The sequence below is a fragment of the Gopherus flavomarginatus genome, chromosome 21 (genome assembly GCF_025201925.1).
Source record: "Gopherus flavomarginatus isolate rGopFla2 chromosome 21, rGopFla2.mat.asm, whole genome shotgun sequence".
Taxonomy (NCBI): domain Eukaryota; kingdom Metazoa; phylum Chordata; order Testudines; family Testudinidae; genus Gopherus; species Gopherus flavomarginatus.
Window position 1 is genome coordinate 7,768,786 of NC_066637.1, and position 25,389 is coordinate 7,794,174.

The window sequence follows — 25,389 nt, forward strand, 5'->3', positions numbered from 1 at the left end:
CGGCAACGTAACTTTCTCCATCCCACAGACTGAGGAGCCATCAGAACAAGCATAACTATTTGAGAAAGTTTATTCTCTTAGCTACGAGGCCCCCATTAAGTTCCTAGTCACATGGGATTCCAGTTGCATGGAGGAATAGCGGCATGCTGACAAGGATCTTTCTTTCTCCCTCCAGGGCTCTCAAAATGTAGCATCACGTGATTCTCCAGGGTTCTCTGTGCTGGAGCCTTTCAGAGCAGAGATTAAAATAATTGCTTGGCCTACAGCTGTCTTTATTGTGTGCATTTTTCTTCATTGGATAATGGGGTCAGGACCACCACAAAGTACTAGGCAATGCTGGGTTTCCGTGACCTTGGGTGGTTAAATCAGAAGGATTTGTGTTTCCAAGTTGGGGGCTGAATTCCCTCTTGCTCCCGGAGAGGAGGAAGATAGTAAATTATTCTCATTAATCCATGTTGTAATTTAGCCTGTAACTTCCTTGTCACAGTTAATCTACTGCCCTGTGCATGCTGCTAGGCAAAGACCAAGATCGAACACACTGGGGTGAGCGGCAGTTCAAGGAGGGAGGGAGGTGCATCGTGAGTCAATTGCTGGGGCCTACATTTCTTGCTCCCTCCTGGATCTTCAGGCATCGGCCGTTTGTGGCAGAGCAGAGAGTTGAAAATGGCCTCACTTTTATGCAGCTGAATTGTGCTTTGAATTCTCCCCAGGCTGAGTAGCTCCACAGAGCAAAGTACTTCGTCCCGGCTAATACGGAAGCATAAACGCAGGAGGAGAAAACAAAGGATGCGCCAGATTGACAGGGTAAGGTTGAGGGGGTCATGCAGCATCCGGCGGGGAGTGTCATGTTTCTGATGAGCGCGTGTGTGCTAGAAGGAGGTTATGGGACTGGCCAACAACCTACTGAAGCTAGTGGGAAGATTCCTGTCCACTCCTATAGGCTTTGAAACAGGTCCTCAACCTGGGAATCTTGAAGTATTATCACAGCTTGTTATTTTTCTTCAGACTTCTGCCTTTGATGCTGAGTGACCCTGCTTCTTGCCCCATCTTCTCTCTGCCACGTGCTCCCATGGGACAGCCTCAGTCAGGACACTGTCTTCAGTAAGAGGAAGGGCCAATGGCAAGGTTACTGCAGTATTGGGAATTTGGCCTGCATCATCCTCTCCTGTTGACCTGAACGGGAGCAGAGGATGCTCAGCTCTTAGGAAAAACTCAGCAACTTGCAAGGATTGTGTCTCACTCCATTCTGGTACGCTGCTGAAACAGCTGCACTGGAGTGACTCTGAGGATGTATTATAATTTAATCAGGCACTTGTTTGCTTCTCATAAAAAAAAATATTCCCGGGGGCTTTAAAGAAACAGAATATGTTAAGCTCTTATTGCTAGAACTGGGCTAACAGAAGAGCTATTCTCACATGTTTGTTGAACCTTGATAGTGTTTCGATTTAGCCGTGTGTGTCCCATTTTCTGTTTGCCTTTCTGCAGACTTTTGTGGGGTCATGTTTTATTTGCACCGATGGTTGGGAAGGAGCTTTGATCCATGGGAATACCAGGACTCGCATGCAAATGCACATCTATGCGACAAGAGTACTTTCTTTAGGTCATCTGGTCTAAAACTGTACCACAGGACTTTGCATGCACCGTTCAAATAGAGAATCCCTGATATTGAGTATTGCTATGAGCCCCTTTCAAACAACCATTGGATGAAATACATTTGTTGAAGAATTATGAATAAGGAATCAATTTCAAGAAATCATGATGGGTTCCCAGGTGGTTCCCATACAGAAGAAAGGTCCAAATCTGATCCGTTGGTTGCTCCCAATGAATTGCTCCAGTTAGTTATTTTCATTGCTAGATTTTGAACCATTTGAAAGCTGGGATTCTGATGAAGCCTCTATTTTATTTTTCCAGTCATCCTCATTCAGCAGTATTACGGATTCAACCATGTCCCTGAATATCATCACTGTCACGCTCAATATGGGTAAGCTGATGTTGTAGCGTCGTTGTTTATTTTTATTCTTAATTCTATTTGTCGAGTGCTGTAAATGTTCATTGTTTACTATTAAGGTCAGGACTTAGCATGATACAATAGCTGAGCTACTTAAATTAGGGCCTGATCCAAAGTTCTTTAGAAGTCAATGAAAAGATTCCCGTTGACTTCAAGGGGCATAAATTTTGACAGCTGTCCAGACTGCCAAATGAAGCAGGTGGTTCTCGGTCCAGTTCAGAGTGGATGTGTGTCCATATAACGTAACCCACACCATAACTGTCTCAGATTTTTGATCTTCATGGCAGATAGAGCAGGATAAGCCATGACTGTGGTCATTGGAGATGGAATTCTCCTCTCACTCCTAGAAGTGGGGTAAGGAGGAAGGTAGCTTGGTGATGGAGGCTTATGTTGCTGCCACCCATGTTGTCTGCATTGTTTGGATAACTAGAAGCTTTCAGACTTGTCAGTCCAACCCCTTTCACCAGCCCTGAATTCCTGCTGCCCCAGTGATGTATGGAAAAACAAACACGACCTGATGCTGTTAAGTGTTCTATTTCTAGGTGCAGACAGGTCTTTTCAGTACAGTTCCTCTTGCTTATTTTCTTTAAAATGTGCAAATTTTCAACAAGTCATATGAAAAAATAATCCAAGATCAACAACCTCTCCCTGCTTGGATGAATATGCCAGGTACATACAACCAGCTCAGCTTAGCCTCTTAGTCTGAATGTCTACAATGCTTCTGTTGATAATGTGGTGGTGGTGGTGGTGAGAAATCTGGAAGACACCTGTCTCTCTTAAGGCCATAGAGTAATGCTCTGCCAGCTTTCAGTGGCCTTCCATCACCTCGCTTGCTTTTTCTTCCCCCTCTTCCTATCTAGAAAAGTATAATTTCCTGGGGATCAGCATCGTAGGACAGAGCAACGACCGAGGAGATGGTGGCATTTACATTGGCTCTATCATGAAAGGAGGAGCCGTGGCAGCAGACGGCCGAATTGAACCAGGAGACATGCTTCTACAGGTTGGTCCATGCCCCCAAAATTACGCCACTTGCTGAAATATTACTGGCTTCCGCTCAGCCTTTCCACCAGCTTCCCTCGTTCCAGAACCCCGTGAGTGAAATTCTCCCTTGTGCAAAGAAGTTTTAGCTTGCACAAGGTCTACCTAGTACGTAAGTCTCTAAATCATTGCTGTTTAACTTGATCTGGATGTTTAACCTGCTGGATGGCTGACCAACTCTACAGCAGTGAAAAATCTCTTCAGTTTCTCCACCAAAGTTAAGACAAATTAAAGTTGGGGCCTCGCTCATAGTGCTTGACAATGCCCTATTCATTGCCGTTGGCATGGGACAGGCGAACACTAGCCTAAGTAAAACATCCTTTTCCCTTCAATGACAACCTCTGACCATCATTGTCTTTTGTGACATGTTCCAGGTGAATGAGGTCAACTTTGAGAACATGAGCAATGATGACGCAGTGCGGGTTTTACGGGAAATCGTCTCCAAGCCTGGGTGAGTGTGTCACCAGATCCCTGTCTTCCCCCATCTCCCGAAATATTGGTATTGGGCAAAGCTCAAAAAGTTCAGCTGTTCAGTCTGGATAAGCACAGTTCACTGGATGCTTATCCTGACTATCTGAACCACTTGGAGTAGGTCAGTCTCTGGCTGCTAGAATACCAGCTAAAACCAACACAAACTGGTAGCTGTCTTGCTGGTTCACTCCCTTTGGGGATCCTAGGGTAAAAGACTTCTCAAAATGTGATTGTTCTATCTGGCCATCTCTGGGGAGGAACAAATTAGTTCACTGCGACAGAGTATCATTCTCCCGGTTCTACAGGGAAAGAGAACTGCCTCATCCCTATTTATTTTCTCGATTTTTCAGACCTATCAGCCTAACAGTGGCCAAGTGCTGGGACCCCACACCTAGGAGTTATTTCACTATCCCGAGGGGTAAGTGAGCAGCCAGTATAACAGTGCTAAGTTGCAAGGTTTTCAAAATCCATGGCACAAAGACCTCAAGGGTCAAGGCATTTCCAGCTACCCTGTCATCTTAGAAAGTTTTTTCCCCCCACAACCCTTTGCAAACAGATCAGGATATCTAGTTCTAAGTGGGGGGTGGGGGGCGCAGGGGTTCTTTCTTTCTTGACTTCAGTTAGCTTTGGGTCTGGGTCAGGTTTCATAGTATAATATGAGAAGACTCCTGCTACAATCACAGGAAACTGATCATCTTGGATGTACCCCTCCAAATCTAACCCAACCGTCCCTGCTTAGTGCCCTGGATGAAGGCAAAAGTCCCTGATAGGACACCCAAGGAGACAATTCCTTCTGGTCCCTCACACTAGTGATGATCTTAGCCCAGTGCACATGAATGACAATGACTCAAGATACTGACAGTGTCCAAATAATTGTCTTACCCCCACTCACCATCCGTTGAATCCTGCTGAGGTGGATTCTGCCAGAAATCTGATTGGTTTCTTTCTTTTTTGTTTGCTGTTCCAGCTGAACCAGTGAGGCCGATTGACCCTGCAGCATGGATCTCTCATACCACAGCCATGACGGGAGCGTACCCCCGTTACGGTATGAGCCCCTCCATGAGCACCATCACATCTACCAGCTCCTCACTAACAAGCTCAATTCACGATTCGGAAAGTAAGTCGCACTGCGGCCAGCACAGGGCAGGTGTCTTCTGCTCAGGGCCGGCAGTGTAGAGCTGCACAAAAAGCAAAGCAAGACACAAACAAACACAACAACCACAAGAAAACATTTAAATTTTTAATTTTAACGTGTGGGGAGCATAAAACTTTCTGAAGGTTAACACAGTGATAGCATAGAGTAGGAGGAGCAAGGTTTTGCACTTACATTTTGCACCATAAATGAGAAGGGCTTCCCCCACATCTTCCAATCAAATGGAAGGGCAGAGCTCCATCCTAATGTATCAATCCCTTACAGAGTCAGAAGCCGTTTCCCCCCAGGTGGATAACTTTGCAGATCAGGAACTGGGGCATTATGTTTGGAAACTTTTTATTTGCTTTCAAAACAGCCTTCACGGTGTTTTTAATATGGTTTAATTGGGTTGCCATTTCTTTTGGGAACTTTTATTAAATTTTAAAAAACAAACAAACGAAAATCAAAACCTGGTGACTTTTGTCCCGCAAGAGGAAATGAAGGGTCAGATTCTCTCCTCCACTGGTCTGGTCTGTTGTGACAATTCCTAAGTTCTCCTGTCTGCCTAATGCGAAAGTTGTTATGGTTTCTTATCTTGGAAATGTTAGAAGTGAAGAAATAAGTCTTGTCTTGTTCTCTAGTGAGTGTGCAGGGCACAATGCAGCATTTGATTTAAAACACATGGCACTGAGGCAAGACACATACATACAGCAGGTGGCTGTTCAGCGCCTCACCACTGAGGCCCCAATTTAGGAAAGCATCCCTGTTCGAGGCCGCAGTTAAGCATGTGCTGAAGGGACTTAAGCTAGTCCGTAAGTGTTGCCCTAAATAGGGGTGGACTTAAGCACCACGCTGAAGTATTTTCCTGGATGAATGAACGAAGAATAGAGAGACCGGAAACTAAACACATTCTGCAAGACTGGTTCACGACTTCATCCAAAATGTTGCCATCTAGCATCCCGCTTTGAGCTGCGGCTGCTAACTGGTCCTATTGGTGCTCACAGGGCAATCAGTGCACTGACCAACTTAGCTAAACGCACTGGACACACTTCCCAATTGCCCTGCGAACAGCAAAATTAAACAGCACTTTTGCCTCAATCAGGATCAAATTCTTGTCTTGTTCTTATTCGTCAAGTGGCAAAGCCTCAGTTTGTGTCCCCAAGTTTTTCTTCTCCCACCGATTCCTCTGAGGCAGGCAGGACAGCTGCTGTACTTTGTTGGCTGGCATATTTTTTCAAAAGAAGAAGAAATGGGAAGGAGCAATGCAAACTGGATGCTTTTGGTGGCTATTCATGATAGCATGTCCCGATTTAGAAAATTTGGGCCAAGATTTTCAGTGACCAGCAATTTTGGGCTCTGCTTGAAATACCTTAAAGATGGCTAGGTTTCAGAGTGCTCCCCCCTTTCTAAAAATCAGGCCCTTTATGGTGCCTCAGCTTAACATCCAAAAACTGAAATGCCTCAAATGACTAGTCACTTCTGAAAGGGTTGGCTTATCTGAGTAGGTTAAAAGAAGGGGTGAGAATTGATTGATCTAGCTGTATTGCTCACACACATCTCCTTTAATCTTTGTTTCACACTGAAAATATTCTCGGCTGCACGAGAATAATAATAAAAAAAAGATTGACTCTGTTAACTAACCTTGACACTGCCAATTATAATTCAGGTGTTATTTCCACTCCGAGACTTGTTTTGCAATGAAATAATCTAAACTAGACCCTCTAAGGAACTTTACACCTTAAAAAGTGCTTATTTCTTTCCTACAGATATCCTGTATGGAAAAACCCTTAATACAGAATGCTAAAAATTCTACAGAAGGTTAACCCAATCTGTAGCAAGGATATAATTCCCCACAGATTCTGTAGGTTGCCTTAAAATTTCTGTAGGGAGGATCTCATTCTCTGTTAAGGCTCCAATTCAGCAATCACTGAAGCCAGCTTGCATAACTCACAATCTTAATGTTAGGCAAGCTCTTAAGTGCATTGCTTAATTGGGGCCTAAAATCTATAGGTTGCTTAACGTCATTTCTGTAACCCCTTAGAGAAACTCTATTGGTTTCATTGCTAATACGTTGTATTGGATTTTTCCATAGAGGCAAAACAACAACAATCATCATAATGAATAAAGTAGACCTTCATTGCTCATTTAAAGGCCTTTGGGTTAATGATCAATGACAGAATCTTTCCTGGACAAATGTTTGGCTGAAGTATTAAATTCCTGGAGTTGTCTATGCATTGGTGGTGCCTTTATATTTAAAAATACCAGCAGGTCCTGCCAGACCGTGTAGGTGCTTGCTCATTCTCAGATTTCATAAGCAGACAGCTGCTAGAATTACAGCCTCACCTTGAAACTCTGAAAGGGGAGTTATCTCTTTTCTAGGCCTTGTCTCTGCATCTCCCTAGACAGGAGGCGGCACCAACAAAAGAGGGCAAAATATTATCAGCAGTCAAAGGCAAGTGAACCACTTATCCCACCGTGGCTTTATCTAGAGATGCATTTTTTTCAGTCTTATACATACTAAAGATTACTGGAGTCGAATATGTCTGCTGATTTGCTGTCAAACAATGAGAGTCTGTTACTCTGTTTACATTCCTCTGGAACCATTAATGTATTGGGTGCCTTGCTACACAGCACGGCGATTTGGAAATGAGGAACGCGGACACCCTCTTCATCATGTTTCTGAAATGCAGGCTGCTTGGGAGTGAAACCAGTTTTCTGCAGATAGCTTTTCATTTCTTGTGGCGTGGGGTGTCCCCTTTTCCTAACACGAGCAGGAGGAAAAACTGAAATTGGAACAAAATGGCTCAGTTTCCACATCTGTAAAGTAGTTATCCTGACGCACATCAGAGGTGTGTCTGGGGGATTCTTCATTCATATTTCTGATGCTTTTTGCATAGCTGCTGGAACGGGGGTAGCGGGGAAGGAGGTGCTGCCACACCCGCTGGCTTGAAGTGGTTTCCATCATATACAGGGTTTACAGTTTGGTTCAATGGCTCTCAGCACCCCTCATTATACAAATTGTTCCAGCACACCTGGCTCTTTGGGATCCTCAGATGGGAGGCGCGATAGAAGGGTAACATTTTATTACAAACAAGGCTAACAGGACTAGCAGTGAGGTTGGTCGCAAACTGCACTGCCATTCATTTGATTTTCCCCTTCGGTCTCCTCCACTTGGAGCCAGTTTGATGCACAGTAGGCGTGGCACACCCAGATCTCAGGAGTGGTCAGGAGGAAGAGAGGATCTCACCCATTAACATCTCAGCCAAGTACGGCAGAAGCTGAGAGAGCGCGCGCCTCTAAACCCAGAATGGAATAAACGAAGAGCTTAAATACAAACAGGGCTTTCCAGCCTTGCACTTCCCCATCCAGGAGCCTCCTAGATTCTCTCAGGGTTACATTGCTGATACTCACAGCAAACATAAACATCAGTTTTACTGTTTTGGCTGTAAACGTGGAAGCAGCCAGTTAATGGAGCAGCATTAGCTGAGTGCAAGTCTGTGCTTTTGCAGTGCTTCTTTTGAGCACTGCAATATGTCTCCTGATTTACTCTGTTTATATAATGGGGTTGGGACAACGTAAACAGGTTGAAAGACTCCTATTTTCTTCCAGCCCACCCCCTTTACCTGCTTGCCTGTTCCTAACATCAGACATATTGGTGCTGTCAGTGTTACATCAACACTTGTGACTAAAGCACCTGAGATTTGGAGGGCCTCAGGTGAAACCCACAACACAGCAGGGCTTGGGTTTCTTATTTGGGTTTAGTTTTGGTATCTCTTTTTCTTCAGGCTTGTTCTCAAACACAGGATTCCTCAGGGACCTGACTACTCAATTGCTGTTAAATCAGACTTTTTCATACCAGATAGAGCCAGTTTTCCATATTAATTATTACTGAAAAAAGTACCTTGTTCTGAAATAATTTTCAGCTTATTCCAGAGCAACAATCTCTTGCAATAGCCTCTGATTTTTCTCTGTTGGGCCAGCTGCCTTCAGCCAGTACAAGTGCCAATGCTGGTTTATCTGTTAAAGGCAGAGCACCTTTTCCCCTCTCCGTTTTCAGAAGGGGAGCTTGCTTACTGCCCATCCAGGTCTTCTAAGATCACCCTAGATATATTTATGTGTAAAAGTACTCTAGTTTTCTCGGGAGCTAGCCCCTGAGTATTTCAAAATCCCTCTTGGCAGCAAGTGTGTTTCGGAGTCTGATCCAAAATCCATTGAAATCAATGGGAGTTTTTTTCCATTGACTTGAATGGGGTTTGGATCAAACCCTCAGACCGTTACTGTGAAATACCTTCTTGCTTTTTGAAAAGGGGTGTCCTGCCCAGAGCTACTTGTTCCTTCTGCATGGGCCTTTCTCTTCAGCAAATATTGTACATGCATGTGCACTGGAATGAAGGTGCAAAATAAAGATGGCATGAGACGTGGTACAACTGCCTTGTCCTGATGTATATACCCTTATCCGTAATCTCCAAAAGCGGAGAGGTGAAATTGACAGGTAAAGGTGCCACTCAGAACCAATCTAAAGCAATGGGCTAATGCAGTGATGCTCAGAAGCTGCAAGTGGCTCTCTAATGTATTTCCTGTGGCTCTTTACACCACATGATATTAAAACACTGTGTGATTTAATTATTAACTGATCTAAGTTATTAACCAGTCAGGATACTTTTACTATGTTATTAACCAATTGTAGAACACTTGGTCAGTCATTTTGTTGTGAGAATAATTATATATAATTCTCACAGCAAAATGACTATATAATTTACACTCTCTCTCTCTCTCTCTCTCTCTCTCTCTCTCTCTCTCTCTCTCAAGATATATATATAGATATAGATATATATATCTATATCTTGAGAGAGAGAGAATGAAACAATAAATGTACACTGCTGTGGCTCCTTTGGGGAACGTTGATCACTGATTTGGCTCCTGAACCGCTAGGATCTGAGGATCAGTGGGCTAATGCATCTGATTCAAAAGATGGTCGGCATTTCTGCCTGTTCTAATGCTTGTGTATTCACCACCCCATTCAGTCATGTTGTCAGGTCAAGGGTTACTTGATGAAGGCCAGTCCCGAAGTGGATGCATTTTCTTTGATGTAACTGAGAGTTTTCAGATTTGGACAGCAACCAGCAAACTACAGCCTACTGATCCAGCATCCTTCTGCTTCCAGTGGTTTCTTAAAAGCATAATATTGATGTGGAGGCAGGCCATGAAAATCAAGTTTATTGCTCCCCACATATTTAAATCAGATATTCTTTTTTTTTTAAAGTTGCTTTTTGTTACTAACCGAACTAACTTAAAGCAAAAGCAAAATCTTAGTGTTGCTCAGATGGCATGAGAGTTTAGAAGCCTCATGTGTATATGGCATGTGATGATCTATTTCAAATGTGTAGATGTGCATGTATCAAGATCAATGGTTTGAGTTTCTGCTGTTTTGTATTTGTGCCTTTTACCAAAAGTGTGAGGGTGGCTGACGCAAAGAGAAATTGGTTTTGTTGCTCTCCTAGAAAGGTGGGAGGCTCATGACTTGCTATGTTTCTGCCGGAGATGGGCCTGAGCTATGTGATGGATACGAATTTTCCTGAGCTGGGAGGACAGGAGGCAGGGTTAACACAATGAGTATGGTGGGCAGCCCATTAAAAATACATGACCAGCTGTGAAGTTGGGAATTGGATCCAGAGTTTGACGGCGTTTGGGGTTCAGATCGGTCTCTAATTACTATGATCTATAGTGAGCATCACTCTTATGGAAGGAAGGGTCCTAGGAGTTGCTGGTTGAGGTAACTAAGGAGAATAGCCCTCCCATACGAGGGACGGGGGGCTAGGCTTAACCCTGCCCAGCCAGCACAGGAGATCTGGCAGGCACTTGCTGCTGGGTTTTATGATGGAAATGGATCAGCAAAACAAATCACTCTTGTTTCTAGCTGAACACTCAGGTCCGGGGCGTTATGCACGAGATGGGGTGGTGAAATTAGAGAAGCAGCAATGACTGATCAATGCTGACACATCTAGAATTGGCCTTTCCAAATATTCTGCAAGAGAGGTGCCTGAAGTGTGAGGAAGGGGGTGTTCTCATTGGGCTGTGTTACTCCCCTGGTTTGTTAGGCTGCGTACCACTAAACAAGTCATTTTGAAGGCATCCACCAGCCCAGTGCTTGTTAATGATACAGGCTGTCTTCTAGTTTCCTGATTCATTTCCCTCCTCCCTTTGATGCTGGGACCGTGCCCACTGACATCAATAGGAGCTGCAGATGCATTGATAGCAGAATAGACTCGTCCTCTTCTTCCCCTGGCAGGGCCACCATTCATGGTGATTAACCCAGAGGTCTAGGTAGAAGCGAAACCTGCTTGTTCCCAACATTGTCTGTTGTACAACCGCCATGTGACCTGTGGTGGGTTGAATGTGGAGGGAGTGTTGCCTACAGTCCTTCTGCACTGCAAATTAAATGAGAAATTGCAGATGATTGGATCAGCCTCAGGAGCTCCCCCTAGTGAAAGGGGCCGGTAGTGACTTGTAACTGGCTGGAGAAGCTAGCACCTGTAGGATGCTTGCAACTCAGTGACGAAGCTGTTCACGCCAAGCAGCATCTTTACAGAACTGGTGTGAATACTGTACGTTGGTGCCATTGCTGAGGGCAAGACGGGAGAATCTTGTGGCTGTGTCTTGCCTCTGCTTTGGAAAGCTGTGTCTTGAGAGGCGCAATCCAAACGTGCTGAAACCGTGACTCTCTACAGAGGTGGCTGAGCTCCGAGAAGCATCTAACCTCTCTTCCTTTCAGAATTGGAAGAATCTCCCTTGACTGTGAAGAGTGACATGGCTACTATTGTCAAGGTTATGCAGTTACCTGACTCAGGCCTGGAAATCCGGGACAGAATGTGGCTAAAAATTACCATCTCCAATGCAGTGATAGGTAAGCGGGTCCCCCGATGGCTGCGCAGATCACCTAGCGGCTTGTTAGGAACAGGCTGGGGAAGCTGCCTTTTAGAGCCCGGGTGACTTTTTTCTTGTGTGTATCTGTGAAAGAATCTAGTTGTGAAAGGGGAGAACGAATGGCTTGAGTTTGAACTCGTGTGGGCTAGGACTGTACAAGCTTCCCCTTCCCGTTGTCCCACTGCACCTAAACCCACTGTTGTTCCCACCCTGTGCCTCCCTGCAGCTGTGGAATGAACGCCTCTCAGTCCAGGATAGCAGCGCCCCCTGCTGCTCCAAACCTGCACGTTCATACCGTTCTGTCAAGGCATCTCAGTCGTGACTGGAACCACCTCCCAGCTATTCCCCTCTTGAAGGGAGACTGCCAAGTGACCCAGATGGTGTTTTCATGCTGCATGCAAATGCAAACCTAAGTTACTTTTACTTGTAACCGAAGCAGGACATTAGACAGCCTGGAGTTGCCACCCCTCCTGGCCCCCCATATCTGTTGAACACCTGTCACTGTCTGAATAAACATTGTATCATTTCAGAGTGTCTTAATTCCTTCTCATATGCACTATGTTAAAAAAAAATCCATGTATGATTTTTTTCCCCCCAGCATTTAAATGAATGGGTGCTCCACCTTGGATGCAGGATTGTTTTTCACTTTCTGGCTTAAACTGATGGTGGTTGGCACCGTTAGACAGCTGCTCCATCCCGCCCCGGATGTGGATGCATTTCAGTGGTGGGCCAAATGATCTCCAGATGAACGGTGCTATGAAATTATGATATTCTGAAGCTTTCCGGGGCAGGGCCTGACCCCTCTCTTTTTTTTGACAGTGCCAAGCACAATGCTGCTGCTAAGCTGGCTGAGGCCTATAGGCATTATTGCATTATGGTAGATAATAATAGGAGTTTGAATGTTGTCTTGCCAGCTAAAAGTAACATTGGGATGTTTCTCCTCTTTCTCCATTCCCCGCTCCCGTTGCAGGGGCAGATGTGGTTGACTGGCTTTACACACACGTGGAGGGCTTCAAGGACAGACGAGAGGCTAGAAAATACGCCAGCAGCATGTTAAAACACGGCTACCTCAGGCACACTGTGAACAAAATCACCTTCTCAGAGCAGTGCTATTATGTCTTCGGGGACCTCTGCAGCAGTAAGTTCCTCAGCCGTGAAGGGCAAAGCTGTGTGTGTGCTGGATGCCAGCTCCTCTGTTCTGGCAGGAAGTGCAGGACAGCCTCCTGTGGTATTTCACAGGCACATTTCCACACGTGCCCCCTTGTCCTGTTTCTCCCCCCCCAGTCACATGATCGTTAGCCAATATTTTCCCCTAGAAGAAGCAACTGAGTTATCTCAGAGAGGAGATGGCTCAGTGGTTTCAGCATTGGCCTGCTAAACCCAGAGTTGTGAGTTCAATCCTTGAGGGGGCCATTTAGGGATTTGGGGTAAAAATCTGTCTGGGCTTGGTCCTGCTTTGAGCAGGGGGTTGGACTAGATACCTCCTGAGGTCCCTTCCAACCCTGATATTCTATGTTCTATCTTGCCAGAAGCTGGGAATGGGCAACAGGGCTGGATCACTTGATGATGCCCTGCTCTGTTCATTCTCTTTGGGCCACCTGGCATTGGCTACTGTTGGAAGACAGGACACTGGGCTAGATGGATGTTTGGTCCGACCCACCGTGGCTGTTCTTATGTTCTTATCTGGATAGGAAGGGTGGTCTAGTGAAATGGGACACTGGACTGGGACTCAGAAAATCTGGGTTCCAATCCTGACTCTGCCACACTCCTGTGTGTCCTCGGGTCTCAGTTCCTCATCTGTAAAATGGGGCTAGTATTACCCTGCTTTATGGGGATGCTGTGAGGGGCTCAAACACTACGGTGATGAGGGCTGTATAAGTATGATCTGACATCGAATAATGATTTCATGCCGACACAAGTGTGATCAGCAGAGGCATTCCGTCTGGCCCTCCTTTTGTCTAAATGGGACTAGGCTGCCAGGCATTCTCCACTGACCCCTCTTGCTCTGGAATTCATTCTTCAGGTCACTTCAGGGGCCCCCATCGTGGCAGTGTGTTAGCACCTCTATTTCAGTAATGGCTGTACCCTCGCCACATCCCTCAGCGTTCAGAACAGATCCCCCACTTGTACAGAAGGGGCGCTGAAGCACAGAGGGGATGGAAGCTACATCTGCACTTGGCGCTCAGGGTGTGATCCCAGGCTCGGGGAGACCTGCTAGCTCTCATCAGGCTGTGCGCTAAAAATAGTAGCGTCGCTGCAATAGTGCGCAGGCAGCGGGAGCAGCAGCATGGGCGAGCTGCCCTGATCACCTTTTCCCTCCCCCCACCTCCGTGTCTAAGCAGGTTTATTGTTGGGGGCGGCTGGCCTGAGCTGTCCATGCTGCCGTGGCTTCACTACTCATTTTAGCACACTTGCTCAGCGCGAACTAGTGCAAGGGTGAGTGTGCACGCTGGGACTCACACTCCTAGCTCCAAGTGTAGCTGGCAGCCTGGACTTGCCCAGAGTCACTCAGGGAGTCAGTGCCTTAAGCACAAGGCCACCATCCTTCCTTAGTCTGCCAGAGACTGGCTTTGTTAACCTAGTGGTTCTGCTGCAAGGCCCATCTCCCCACTGAGATGCTTCCTATAAACCTTAGAATGTCTTTGCGGGTGGCTGGTAGCGATAGGCAAATGGTAGAAGGTTTGGGGCATCGAATCAGAGCAGTGCAGGTGTTTTTGCACTCGCAGTTGCACATGCTTACTTGAAACTATCCGTCATAGGTGCCGACTCTGTGGGTGCTCCAGGGCTGAAGCACCCCCGGGGAAAAATTAGTTGGTGCTCTGCACCCACTGGCAGACAAGCTCCTCTCACCCCCACCTTCTCCTCCCCCTTCTCCTCCCCCCCGAGCACGCCGCGTCCCCGCTCTTCTGCCTGCCACCCAGTGCTTCCTGCTGCCAGACAGCTGTTTGGCGGCACTTAGGACTTTCCAGGAGGGAGGGGGACGAGCGGGGACCCGGCGCGCTCAGGGGAGAAGGCAGGGCAGGGACTTTGGGGAAGGGGTGGAATGGGGGCGGGGCGAGGGCGGTGCAGGGGCAGGACCAGAAGGGGACGAGCACCCACCAGGAACAGTGGAAGTCGACGCCTATGATATCTGTACCTCCATATTCAATATTCACACCTACTTCACCCTGGGTAATAGCTTCATTGAACTGCTGAGGTTAAGTTACCCCACTAGCTGTCGTTCTAGAGGGTGATGATGGTATGTGGGGATCCGGGGCCTAGGAAGAGTACTGTCCCCACCTTTTCTTTCTTCCTCCAGATATGGCTGCCTTGAACCTTAACAACGGGTCTAGCGGAGCCTCTGATCAGGACACTCTTGCTCCCCTTCCACATCCTGCTGCACCTTGGCCGCTAGGTCAGGGGTACCCCTACCAGTACCCACTCCCCCCTCCATGCTTCCCACCAGCATACCAGGACCCAGGCTTCAGCTACGGAAGTGGCAGTGCGGGTAGCCAGCAAAGCGAAGGTAAGCCTGTGAGTAGAGCATGCACTGTCCCAGCTCCCGTTATCCCAGGCTGTTTGCTTGAGTTTCCCTAGTTCTGTCTGTGCTCTCCTTTCTCGTGGTTTTGTATGCTCCATGCATGGGATGTGTGGCAACTGTGCTGAAGCAAAACTCCCTTTGCAGACGCAGGGGAGAGGTGGGCCGGCCTTTCAGCACTGCAGTGCAAGTGCCTATTACATTTTAGTTGAGCCAGCACAATATTCCATCTGGGTACTTTGCTAGAGCTCAGCACACAGAGCAAGAACCCCGGGAGAACTAGATACAGGGCTGTCTGTCGTGTCCAATGTGGCACAGGCATAGCACTGATAAATCACTCACTCCTCATCCCAGGAAAGAGCTACATAGATAACAGCTTGCCGACTAATCAGAAGGCCTCCGTGAGAGGTGAAGGGTCTGGTTTTCACAGGTGCGAGGCGCTGATTTCGGTGGTGTGCTCGTGTCACGGAGTCCCCGGGCGATGCTCTGGAACTGCTCCCCACCAAGCCAGGCAGGACTTTGAGGAGCCTCCTCTCCCTTGGAGCAGACTTGTTCAGGGCAAGAAGCTCACACGTCTTCACCTCCTGGGTCTCTCCTTGGAGCATTCAGCATCCTCTGCCCCTCCGTGCGCTTCCCACAGCGAGCCTGCCTCAGTGAGGTCCTGGGGAAGCCACCGGGTCCTGCACCCGCACTTCGCAGTCAGACATATGACTCTTAGCCAGCCAGTAAAACAGAGGTTTATTCGATGACAGGAACAGGGTCTAAAACAGAGCTTGTAGATACAGCAAACCGGACCTCTCGGCCGGGTCCATTCTGGGGGGCAGTGAACCAGACCCCCACACCTGCCCTCAGCCAGCTCCAGCCTAACAACCCCTCCCAACCCCTCCTCTCTGCTCAGCCCCTTTCCCGGGCCAGGAGGTCACCTGATCCCTTTGTCTCCAACACCTTCAGCTGGCACCTTTGCAGAGGAGGGGCCCAGGCCATCAGTTGCTAGGAGACAGAGTGCCAGGCATTTAGGTGCACTGGCCCTTTGCTCTGCCAGATACTTAAGAACTGCCATGAGGACACTGAGGCACCAACACAGTATTCAGAGAAAACATTAAGAACATTCCCAGTTCGTCACAGCTCGACATCCCTGAAAATCAGGCCTTTAGTGGTTTGCTTGAAGTCATGTGCCAGAACTGAGAGTCAAGGACAGAAGTGGGATTCCAAACTATCTGCTCCCGGCTTCCACTTCCGTACTGAGTGCAGAAGGCCATTCACCTCCTCCTATGTGAAATAAGCAGAAAGAGTGCTGTCTGGAGCAGCCAGCCAAATACACTGCAACCCTGAAACGCCATTCTGCGGGAAGCACAATGACTTTTGCCCTGATGCATGTTGCATGGGCTGCTTGAATGTACCACCTCCTTTCCAGCCCTAGGATCACCCTGCTACTTCATTCTGAGCATAGTAAATAAAACATGATTCTGTGGTGTGACTGTCCAGTGGGGGCCCCCTGCAATTTTTTAAATACTCTGCTTCTGGTGTGCGAATGTGAAACATTGCCAGTAACCAAAAAGCAAGGCTCAGAAGGAGGCTCCAAGTGTGGGTATGAACCATGTTACCAAGATAAACATCCAATAATTTGCCTGCAGCCCCTCCAGACTTAACCCAACCTCCTTCGTTATGCAAACCCAGGCTGGAAATCCCATGAAAAGAACTCTTGTGAGATTTCCAGCTCTTGCCCTTCCCACTTCAGCTGAAAACAAGTATGTGTGGGAGGGAAACCAAAAAAGTTCAGATCTTTAGGAAAAAATCCACATCAGGTCTGTTCTGTCACTGGGGGGGCACTGATTTTTCCTCAGGGGGTTCACCAAGTCACTGTGAGCAACAGAATATTAGCTCTTTGCTGGTGGAATAGGAAAGGTACAGTATTTTTGTCCATGCATCCTGGGTTACCAGCTAGGAGAGTTTCATTAAAGGCGACGGGAGGGTTTCATTTTGAACGGTTCAACACTTTTTTCTTTCTTGTTCTACTTTTGGAAACTACACTGATGTGTTGTTTCTTGTTTTATAACTGTGTTATTCCCTTGTTTTATTCTGAGCAAGCATTAGACTGAAGGATTCCGAAAGGAATGGCTGACACTAGGGGATTGGTAAGCTTCAAACGCCTCCATAATAACAACAACTTCATAGCATGATCATTTAGACTCTTGTGATCCAAGTGTTTAGCTGTTCCCTCCCCCCTTGTTTTATTTTTAATTGTCAGAGGCACTTTGCCTGTCCCAGGACATCCTGTTTGTAATACCGTGGCATTAGCGGAGTGAGCAATCTGACTGCACAGCGGTACAACAGCTACCAGGGAATGACATCAGAATTCTCCCTGCCAATGTGCAGACTTCCAAATGGTGCCCTGAGTGCCTTTGATCAGCCTTTTGAGTTTCTCATCTGGACCCTGTTTTTATTAGTCCAATAAGCTGCTTCTAGAGGTGGCCGCCAATGCTCTCCTGCCTGGTGGAAGGCCTGTGGGTGCCGGCCATGCACCTTAGTTGTTGGGGGTGCTGGACCAGGCTGTTGGATCTGGTCACACTGGGCATTCAGAAGTCTAAAAGCTGACATGACTGACGGACACGTAAAGTGAGCAGCCATTGAGGGTGTAGCAATAACTCCACTATTCAAAAAGAGACAGTGGCTCTGGTAGGTTGGTAGTGACCCCCAGGCAGCAAATGCATATCCCAGGATTGCAGTGGCCAGGGAGCCCGAGGGTGTCTGTGCAGATCTGGTGACTGTCCATGTCACACAATTGGTATCTCATTAGTAGTCATCAGAGCCGCCAAGGATACTGGATTTTATTCTCCTCTCCTAGATTTGTGTTGAGGAGTATTGGAAGGGCCAATGAGAGGAAGCTTGCCCTGCAGTTGCCTGAATCTTACTGTTCTGGGGAGGACGTAGCTCTTAGTAAATAGAGGGCTTAGTTCTCCAAAGCTGTCAGTTCAGCTCCTTTCACCTGCACCAAACTGAATGTGCTGCTACCTTCAGCAGTGACGATGCTGATGAGGTAAATCAACCTAGGTTCTGGGGCCTGATCTCGAATAACAACTCTCACATACACCTTAACTTTGATGTACGCCTCCAGCTTGACTCTAAGAACATTACTGCAGACTTGGCATTGCATGCCCAGCTTACTGATCTCTCCATCCATGGGAATTCCTGCTTGAAAACTTATGCTATTTTCCTGGGACACGTTAGTGGGAAAGGAGATTTCTCTAGTACTTAAAGGGTTGCCACAATGTGGGGAGGATCTCTTGCTGGGGAAAAAAGGCCCACTGCATTGGAATTTCTTCCTATCAAGGTGCTTCTTGATCTTGCAAAGCAGTTGCCAAAGAGCCCTGCCTTAAGATTTTGTTTTTGGGTGGAGATGGGCACTTGCCCATTCACTCCTGGATGAATTATAATCAGTCCCTTGTAAGAAAACTCTGTGTCATGCTGGCGTCGATCCTGCCTGGAGTGAGGGCTGGAACAGTCATCTTGCTAATTCCTAATTATGCTCTGATGTGTGTTTGGTTTTTTTTATTGGCTATTAGGAGATGTTTGATAATGAAACTCAGCATTTATGTAGTGCTTTGTTTTCAAAGGGCTTAGCTAACCAATCCTTACAACACCCCTGGAAGTTAGGGGAGTAAATATATGTCACGGCGTGTGGGGGAGTCCGGCCCTGCACCCCTCTTCCTGGGACCCACAGTGACTCTCAGCCAGCCAGTAAAACAGAAGGTTTATTGGACAACAGGAACACAGGTTACAGCAGAGCTTGCAGGCACAGTCAGGACCCCTCCACCGAGTCCTTCTGGGCTTTCAGGGTGCTTGGATCCTAGCTAGGATACCCTGAATTCCGCCCACACAGCCCCAAGCCCTAACTCAAACTGTTTCCCTCCTGCCGCTCCCTTCCTTTGTCCCCTTCCCGGGCAAAGGTGTTGACCTTTCCTCTCCCTTACCTAGCTCAGGTTACAGGCCCTGGCATCGTCCATCCCCTAAAGTCCTCCCCTGCTCTCCCACTCCCCACACAGACACTCCCTACTGCATCACAATATAATCACCTCCATTCATGGATGGAGAAACTGAAGCTCGAGTCTTGCCTAAAGCAAACAGGAGAATTGGGGATTAGGAATAGAATTCACCAGTTGCAGGTTCCTAGTCTTGCGGTCAAACCCCTCGCCCACACTGCGTCTTGGGTATTTCACATTCTGCTTTGGTCCTCAACCCCTCTGCATTCTGCAGGAGGCTTTGAGCTCTCTACTACACATGCCAGGCCGCCTAGCTTTTTAACTCCATCTCCTTCATTTTGCCTTTTCTCTATATAATCTCATCAGTGGACGAGCAATAGGAGCACCTGTGATTCTCTCTTCCCTCTCTCCTGTTGCATTAACCATCAGTGCTGTGGTGATTGTTCAAATTCAGAATCTGGCCCACGATTACGAGGCAGAGGAGTTTGTGTGTGAATGGAACCTCAAACTAAGGGGTTTGGTTTAAGCGGAGCAATTAGTTCCTTGTTGAACGATGGCTTGGAAAGTTAGGATTTTTTTTTTAAAGAGAGAGAGATTTAACTTGGAAATATCTACCTAAGTATCCATCCCATGCTCATCCTTACGATATCTGAGCACCTCCTGCAGCTGCTGACACAGGGCCTTGCCTCAGACCCAGTGAAGTCAATAGCTCACACTCGCATACTGTGGCTACTTGCACACAACCTCACAGGCATTATTTTTCAGCCTCTGTGGGGAACATCTAGACTCGGCATTTGCATGATCCACGGCAATCTACGTGTAACAACTCTACACTCCGGCTTTTGAAGGCCACTACAACCACCAAACACCTCAGTGATGGGCTTTGTAGGAATCTGCCTTTGGGTCAGGCCCTAATGCCATGGAAACCAACGGAACGACTTCTGTAGACTTCACTGGGTTTGGAGCAGGGCCATCATTTGAATCTGCTTCGTTTACCAAAGACTGGTACAGGAAAGACCAGATGAGTTGTGTTTTGAAGAAGAGGTTCCATGAGAGGATAACCCATTCCTGTGCAGGGTTCCTGGCATCCACACATTGACTCAGTCATACTGTTAGAAAAAACCGATTTTGTGTTTAAAAACAGAACCTCTCCACTCCTCCATTTTGTCTTTTCTCTCTCTACGTGCCGGGAGTGGGGGGCATGGAAGCAGAAGGGCTTCAGGCTGTAGTTCTAGGCTAGCCGATGCTTTTCCTGTGCTGGCTCTGGAGGGAGGGTTCAATCGATGTGTATCCTTGCATGCCACAGCTTCCTCAGCTTTGTTCTACTGGGTGTCGTCGCCAAATTCTGGAGTCATCCATAGCCTGTTGTGCTTGATGTGGTCCGGAGTTGGTCATTGTCATTGTTGCCACTGTGGGTCTGATGCCGGGGGATTTCAGGAAGTGTTGATGAATGTGGAGGGGAGGAAACGTGACTGACTGACCCTCCTGTTCTGTTCCTGTTGCTCGCCATCCACAGGAAGCAAGAGCAGCGGCTCTAACCGGAGCAATAGTGAGAACAGCCGGAGGGCTCTGGGCAGGGACAAGGACCGCAAGTCAACCGGAAGCGGCAGCGAATCTGACCACACCGCCCGCAGCGGGGGCGGAGCCAGCGTAGTGCGCCGTGAACGGCCCGTCAGCCAGCTCAGCCACCGGAGTCACGTCTCTGCCACCCACAGCGAGAGAAGCCACCACAGCCACCATTCGTATGGGCCTCCGGGGGTCCCACCTCTCTGCAACTTGCCAAAGCTAGGGTCCAAAGTCTACGGGACGAGTGGACCCCCCGGCGGACCTCCTGTGAGAGAACTGAGTTCTGTTCCTCCAGAGCTGACGGGGAGCCGGCAGTCCTTCCAGAAGGCGATGGGCAACCCTTGCGAATTCTTTGTTGACATCATGTGAGAGGAAGTGCCTTCAGACTCTGTTTTTGGGGGAGGGGTGGGAGGGGCTTGTTTTAATTGATGTTGGAGTTTGGGTTTGGGGGGATGGGGTCATTGCCAAACACTTCAAGAAAGAAAGCTTGACTGTATTGCATGTAACACCTTCCTGAATCTCAGTCATGTGTTGCAAAAAACAAAAAATATCACCTGAGATTCTTAAATATCAGCAAATCAATGGCATCTTTTCTTTCCTCCTTTTTTTCCCTTTCTCCCCATGTTTTTTTAATGTGGTTGACTGGTGTATATTCACAGCCTAACGAGCTTTGGTAATTGTGGCACCTACTTTCAGTGCAATTAGTGTGTCTTCTTGGCTGATTCAAGAGTATTATTTCATATGACTTCTAAGTTTCCAGTGATGCATTATTAGCACCTTGATTTTTCACTCTCTCTGTCTTACCAGAAACACTGGCTACTATGACTGATTTCCCTGTCATACATCTGGTATATAGCAAACAGCAACACAAGCAGCCCTGACGTCCGAAAGTGTGTGGGCAATACGTAAGAGGGGCAGGCACAGAGTGAAATTCCCAGCAGTAGGCAAAGATCTGATTCAATGTAGAGTCCTTCTTTCCTATGCTGAGTAAGGAGTGGAATTGTCTTTCATTTTGACATCATCCTATCACAATTGTGACATCCCTGATGATGAGGCATGTCTATTTTTGTCTGGTCATAACATGCACTTAATTGCTGTTGTAAAGGTTGTTCCTGTAGCAATGGGACAGTTGCCGCTCTCTGGTTATGCAAGGCATAGATGCAGCTTTTCCCAATTTAAAGAGGGGATGTTCATCCTATTCCTGCCCACATCAGTGGCTTTGCTGGTAATTGTGGCTGCTCTTTTTCCTCTTGGTTGCTGAATAAGATCTTTCTGGCATCCCCCTTCTCAGCTTCACCTCTGCTGTGAATCAGAATCCTGGGGTTGGCCCTGCAGTGTTACCAAGTGGGCGTGTTCTGAAGGCCGACAGGGCTAGAGGTTAGTTATGGTAGGAAGGGAAATGCTTTTATGCACAGCTCAGAAATGCTTGAATGGATTCATCTTTCTACCTGACACACAGTGAAACCTGTGCTAAGGGTCCCACTTCCAACAGGCAGCTTTTTCTTAAGCATCCGCTGTCACACATCTCCAAGGATTTCAGTCCTGTGGTGTTGGAAAATGTTGTTAAAATCCACCTTTTATTAGTCAGCTCTTCCTGTTGAATTTGAGGATAGGTGCTTAAATCACACTTCACTGTATAGAAAAGATTTTTTCCCCAATATGACAGTCCCTGCTGCTATATTCCTTGCATTATTGTTGGCTTCAGTGCCTAGCAGGCATGCAGAAGAGAAGGTGTATAGCTGTATACTGCTGGGATTTCATGTTCTCTTTTAATCCTACTGCAGCACTGACTTCCCAAGCAGTCTGCTTATCACATCACGCACCCTGGGGTGGCTGCCACAGCTTTTTCTTTTACTTTTTCTTAGTGGAATTAGAAAAAGACAAAAGGTAAAAATTTGCAAAAGTAGCGGAATGACTTAGGATCGTAGGGCTCCTTTTCAAAAGCGACTTCGGCACAGAGCAGCCTGCGAGTCAGTGGGTCTTAGGGCATGTCTAAATGAACAGTGAGTGCATGGCAAGCAAGGGCGTAAAGCTGCAACAGTCCCTGTGGATCCCGCTGCCGTACCCACAAGGTTCCCTAGAATACACTGACATACAGCTGTTTGAAACAGCCATTCACTTCATCAGTGCATATTAGTGCACAGCAGCAGGATCCACACGGACAGTTAGTGTGCTGGAGCACTGTAGATTTTACACCTCACCTTGCCACACACCAACTCCCCATTTAAACCCCTAAATCCCTTTTGCCTAACTCACCCATTGGCTATCATTGCCCAGCTCTGTTTCTGGAAGCACAGCTTTCATGATGATTCATCTGGAATCCCAGACTGTACTGGCTAAGTAGCAAAGTTGCCAGTGACCAATATAAAATTGCACGATCCTTTTAGAACCTGGAGCTGTTCAGCAACATTCTTTCCATTTTTCATCTAGGCATGACACAAATACTAATCTCCCTCAGAAATTAATTTTTTTTAAATCAAACTTTAAAGCAATCAGAGAAATCAGGGTAAATCATCCCTTACTTTTGCTGTATCTCAAGGAGACACTGTTTAAAAAAAAAAAAAAAAAAAAGTCTGTGACTTTACTGACAATCTCTGGTGGTTCTGCTTTTAAACCAGTTTTTTACTTCTCTGCTCATGTGTTGTTTTTTTCTGGCTCACTTTATCTTAAAGCAAAAGTTATGGGATCAGGGAAAAAGATTGTAGTGTTAATCTGGTAGGGTATACAGAAGGGGGAGTGAGTGCAGGCTGGACTTTCACCCAAGGAGGCTGAAATGTTTTATTTCCTTGTACATCTTTTCAAGAATTGCAGTTACACACTTGCTGTATTTTTTTTCTTTTTGTTGTTGTAGTAAGTGCTATTGGCAGAAAAACTGCTTTGTGTCGTGTTGCCCTTTGCTGCTGTGTTGAAATGATTGTGTTCTGTATTTCCGTGTGCATGGGTGACTCTGGAGTCAGGCTGGCACAGTCCATATTGGAGGTGTGGGAAGGTGCTCATCTGCTGAAGGAACAGGCTGCCAAGTCTGGCTTGGACTGTGGGTTAGACATTAGCCTGGTTCTATCCAAACTGGTTCCAGCTGAGATCAAGCTCCCAGTTCAGGCAAAGCATGCGCTGTTCTGTGCGTGATGGCAGGTTATTAAACAATGAACAGCATTTAGAATCTTCTGTTCGCTGAAGAGCCATAGGAGAATCTAAGTGCCCATTCTATGAATAGTGCAATACATCATGCTTATAGTATAATACGTAGGACTTGATTCCCCTCTCCCTTCCCCAAGAGGAACATACAGTAACTCCACTGAAATCTAGCCAGATGCCAGACTGAGTGAGCGGGGAACCAGGCGCAGACTGTTCGTCACTTATTCGTAAGTGGATGGAGAGAGATCTCCGAAATCCTGCTGATGCCTTTAAATATGTCCAAGTTTATCTTTGCAGCCTAGGGGTGTTTTGGGGCTAACTTTGCAAGCATATACTGCCAGATGGAGTACTTCCTCCAGAGAGACGTGCCCGTGAAATCCACGAGGCAGTTGTAAGTGGCGAATAGTTGAAGGATCAGGCCCTTAAAGAGCATGTAGTTTCTTAGCAGAGCCCAGGTTACTTTGCTCCTTTTAAGGTCGGGGAGCTGGCAGTGGTCTGGCTCTAGAATGTATCTTGACCTGTCCTCCTCCCACTGCAGTGAAAAGGAATGAGCTTGCCGTTAATAGGCACATGAAGGGTGTGATGCTGAACAGGTTAAAATGACAAGCTGGCCTCATAACAGGAGCCTTAAATAGTATTTAAATTTGGGGGGGGTGGGAGGAATTATCAAAATCTGCCTGTGCTCTGCAGCTAGACTTGCACTATTATTTATTCATTCCTGTCAACAGCACCGAATAAGGACAAATAGGTGTGTTTTTGGCTTAGAGATAACATATTGCCAAGGCTTTGGGATGATGCCTCCTACTGGAATGTCAGGGTAATATATTAACCCAACTCTCTAAAGAGTAAGATTTTGGTGAATGGTTTGAGTGTCTTAAAGGCACTGCTGATGTCTTTGACCTCCTGTTAACATGTTTTCTTTTCAGAGGTAATAGTCCCTGGACACTTTATCCAAAGGTGTATTGGATGGCAAACAATGCACAGGCGCCGACTTTTGATATTTTTGTTGTTTTTTTGTCAAATTGACAGTCCTCTCTTGAGACTGACAGCTGATGAGTTGATGTAATTGTTTTTGTTTTGCATTTAACTAGATTGTAATAAGATTGACTTTAAAAAATCATTCTAATCAGTGATTAGAAATACATGTAAAGAATTTATGTACAGTGGGGAGGGGAAACGTTAAATGATTTTTAAATAATGAAAACCCAGACTATCACCTATTCTAGAATTGGTTCTACTCCGAGAGTAACCTTTTACTAGCATGGACTGCACTGTTCCTGTTAAATGTCTATTGCATAATTGAATTCTTTTTTGTAGATATTGTATTAAAACCCAAGTGTCTGTATAGTTAATATATAGCTGCTTACGTGTAAATGCTATTTTAAACACTAAAAAAGCTTTTAATTTTATGTGACAACTGCACCCAGTGTCTTCCCTTTATTGATAAGGTTACTTTGCACTTCTATAGTACTTGCCTTCCAGGGATCTCAAGGCATGCATTATGTCGGACAGCTCCCCACTTGAGAGAGGTAGTATTCTGTCCAGGAGGAAGTGTGGTCTGTGGATTAGAGCAGGGAACTGGGATTCAGAGTTCTACGGCCTATCGCCTTTTCTCTGG

The 25,389-nt window shown here is 46.7% G+C and overlaps 1 protein-coding gene across 9 annotated transcripts in view; it reads left to right on the plus strand.

Annotated features, from left to right (window-relative positions):
- The window catches only part of DVL1 (dishevelled segment polarity protein 1), a 178,746-nt gene extending 153,558 nt beyond the window's left edge, over nt 1-25,188 (plus strand). For 6 of the 9 annotated variants that reach the window (XM_050931460.1, XM_050931461.1, XM_050931464.1 and 3 more), the window contains 10 exons: nt 711-804; nt 1,912-1,981; nt 2,869-3,008; nt 3,421-3,497; nt 3,868-3,935; nt 4,485-4,634; nt 11,422-11,553; nt 12,544-12,711; nt 14,872-15,078; nt 20,587-25,188. In XM_050931460.1, the coding sequence (XP_050787417.1) occupies nt 711-804; nt 1,912-1,981; nt 2,869-3,008; nt 3,421-3,497; nt 3,868-3,935; nt 4,485-4,634; nt 11,422-11,553; nt 12,544-12,711; nt 14,872-15,078; nt 20,587-21,005 (1,525 nt within the window). In that variant the 3' untranslated portion in view covers nt 21,006-25,188. Of the gene's footprint in view, nt 1-710; nt 805-1,911; nt 1,982-2,868; nt 3,009-3,420; nt 3,498-3,867; nt 3,936-4,484; nt 4,635-11,421; nt 11,554-12,543; nt 12,712-14,871; nt 15,079-17,178; nt 17,226-20,586 lie in introns of all 9 variants that reach the window. The other 3 variants (XM_050931462.1, XM_050931463.1, XM_050931468.1) reach the window with 2 other exon arrangements.
- Nucleotides 25,189-25,389: the final 201 nt, after the last annotated feature.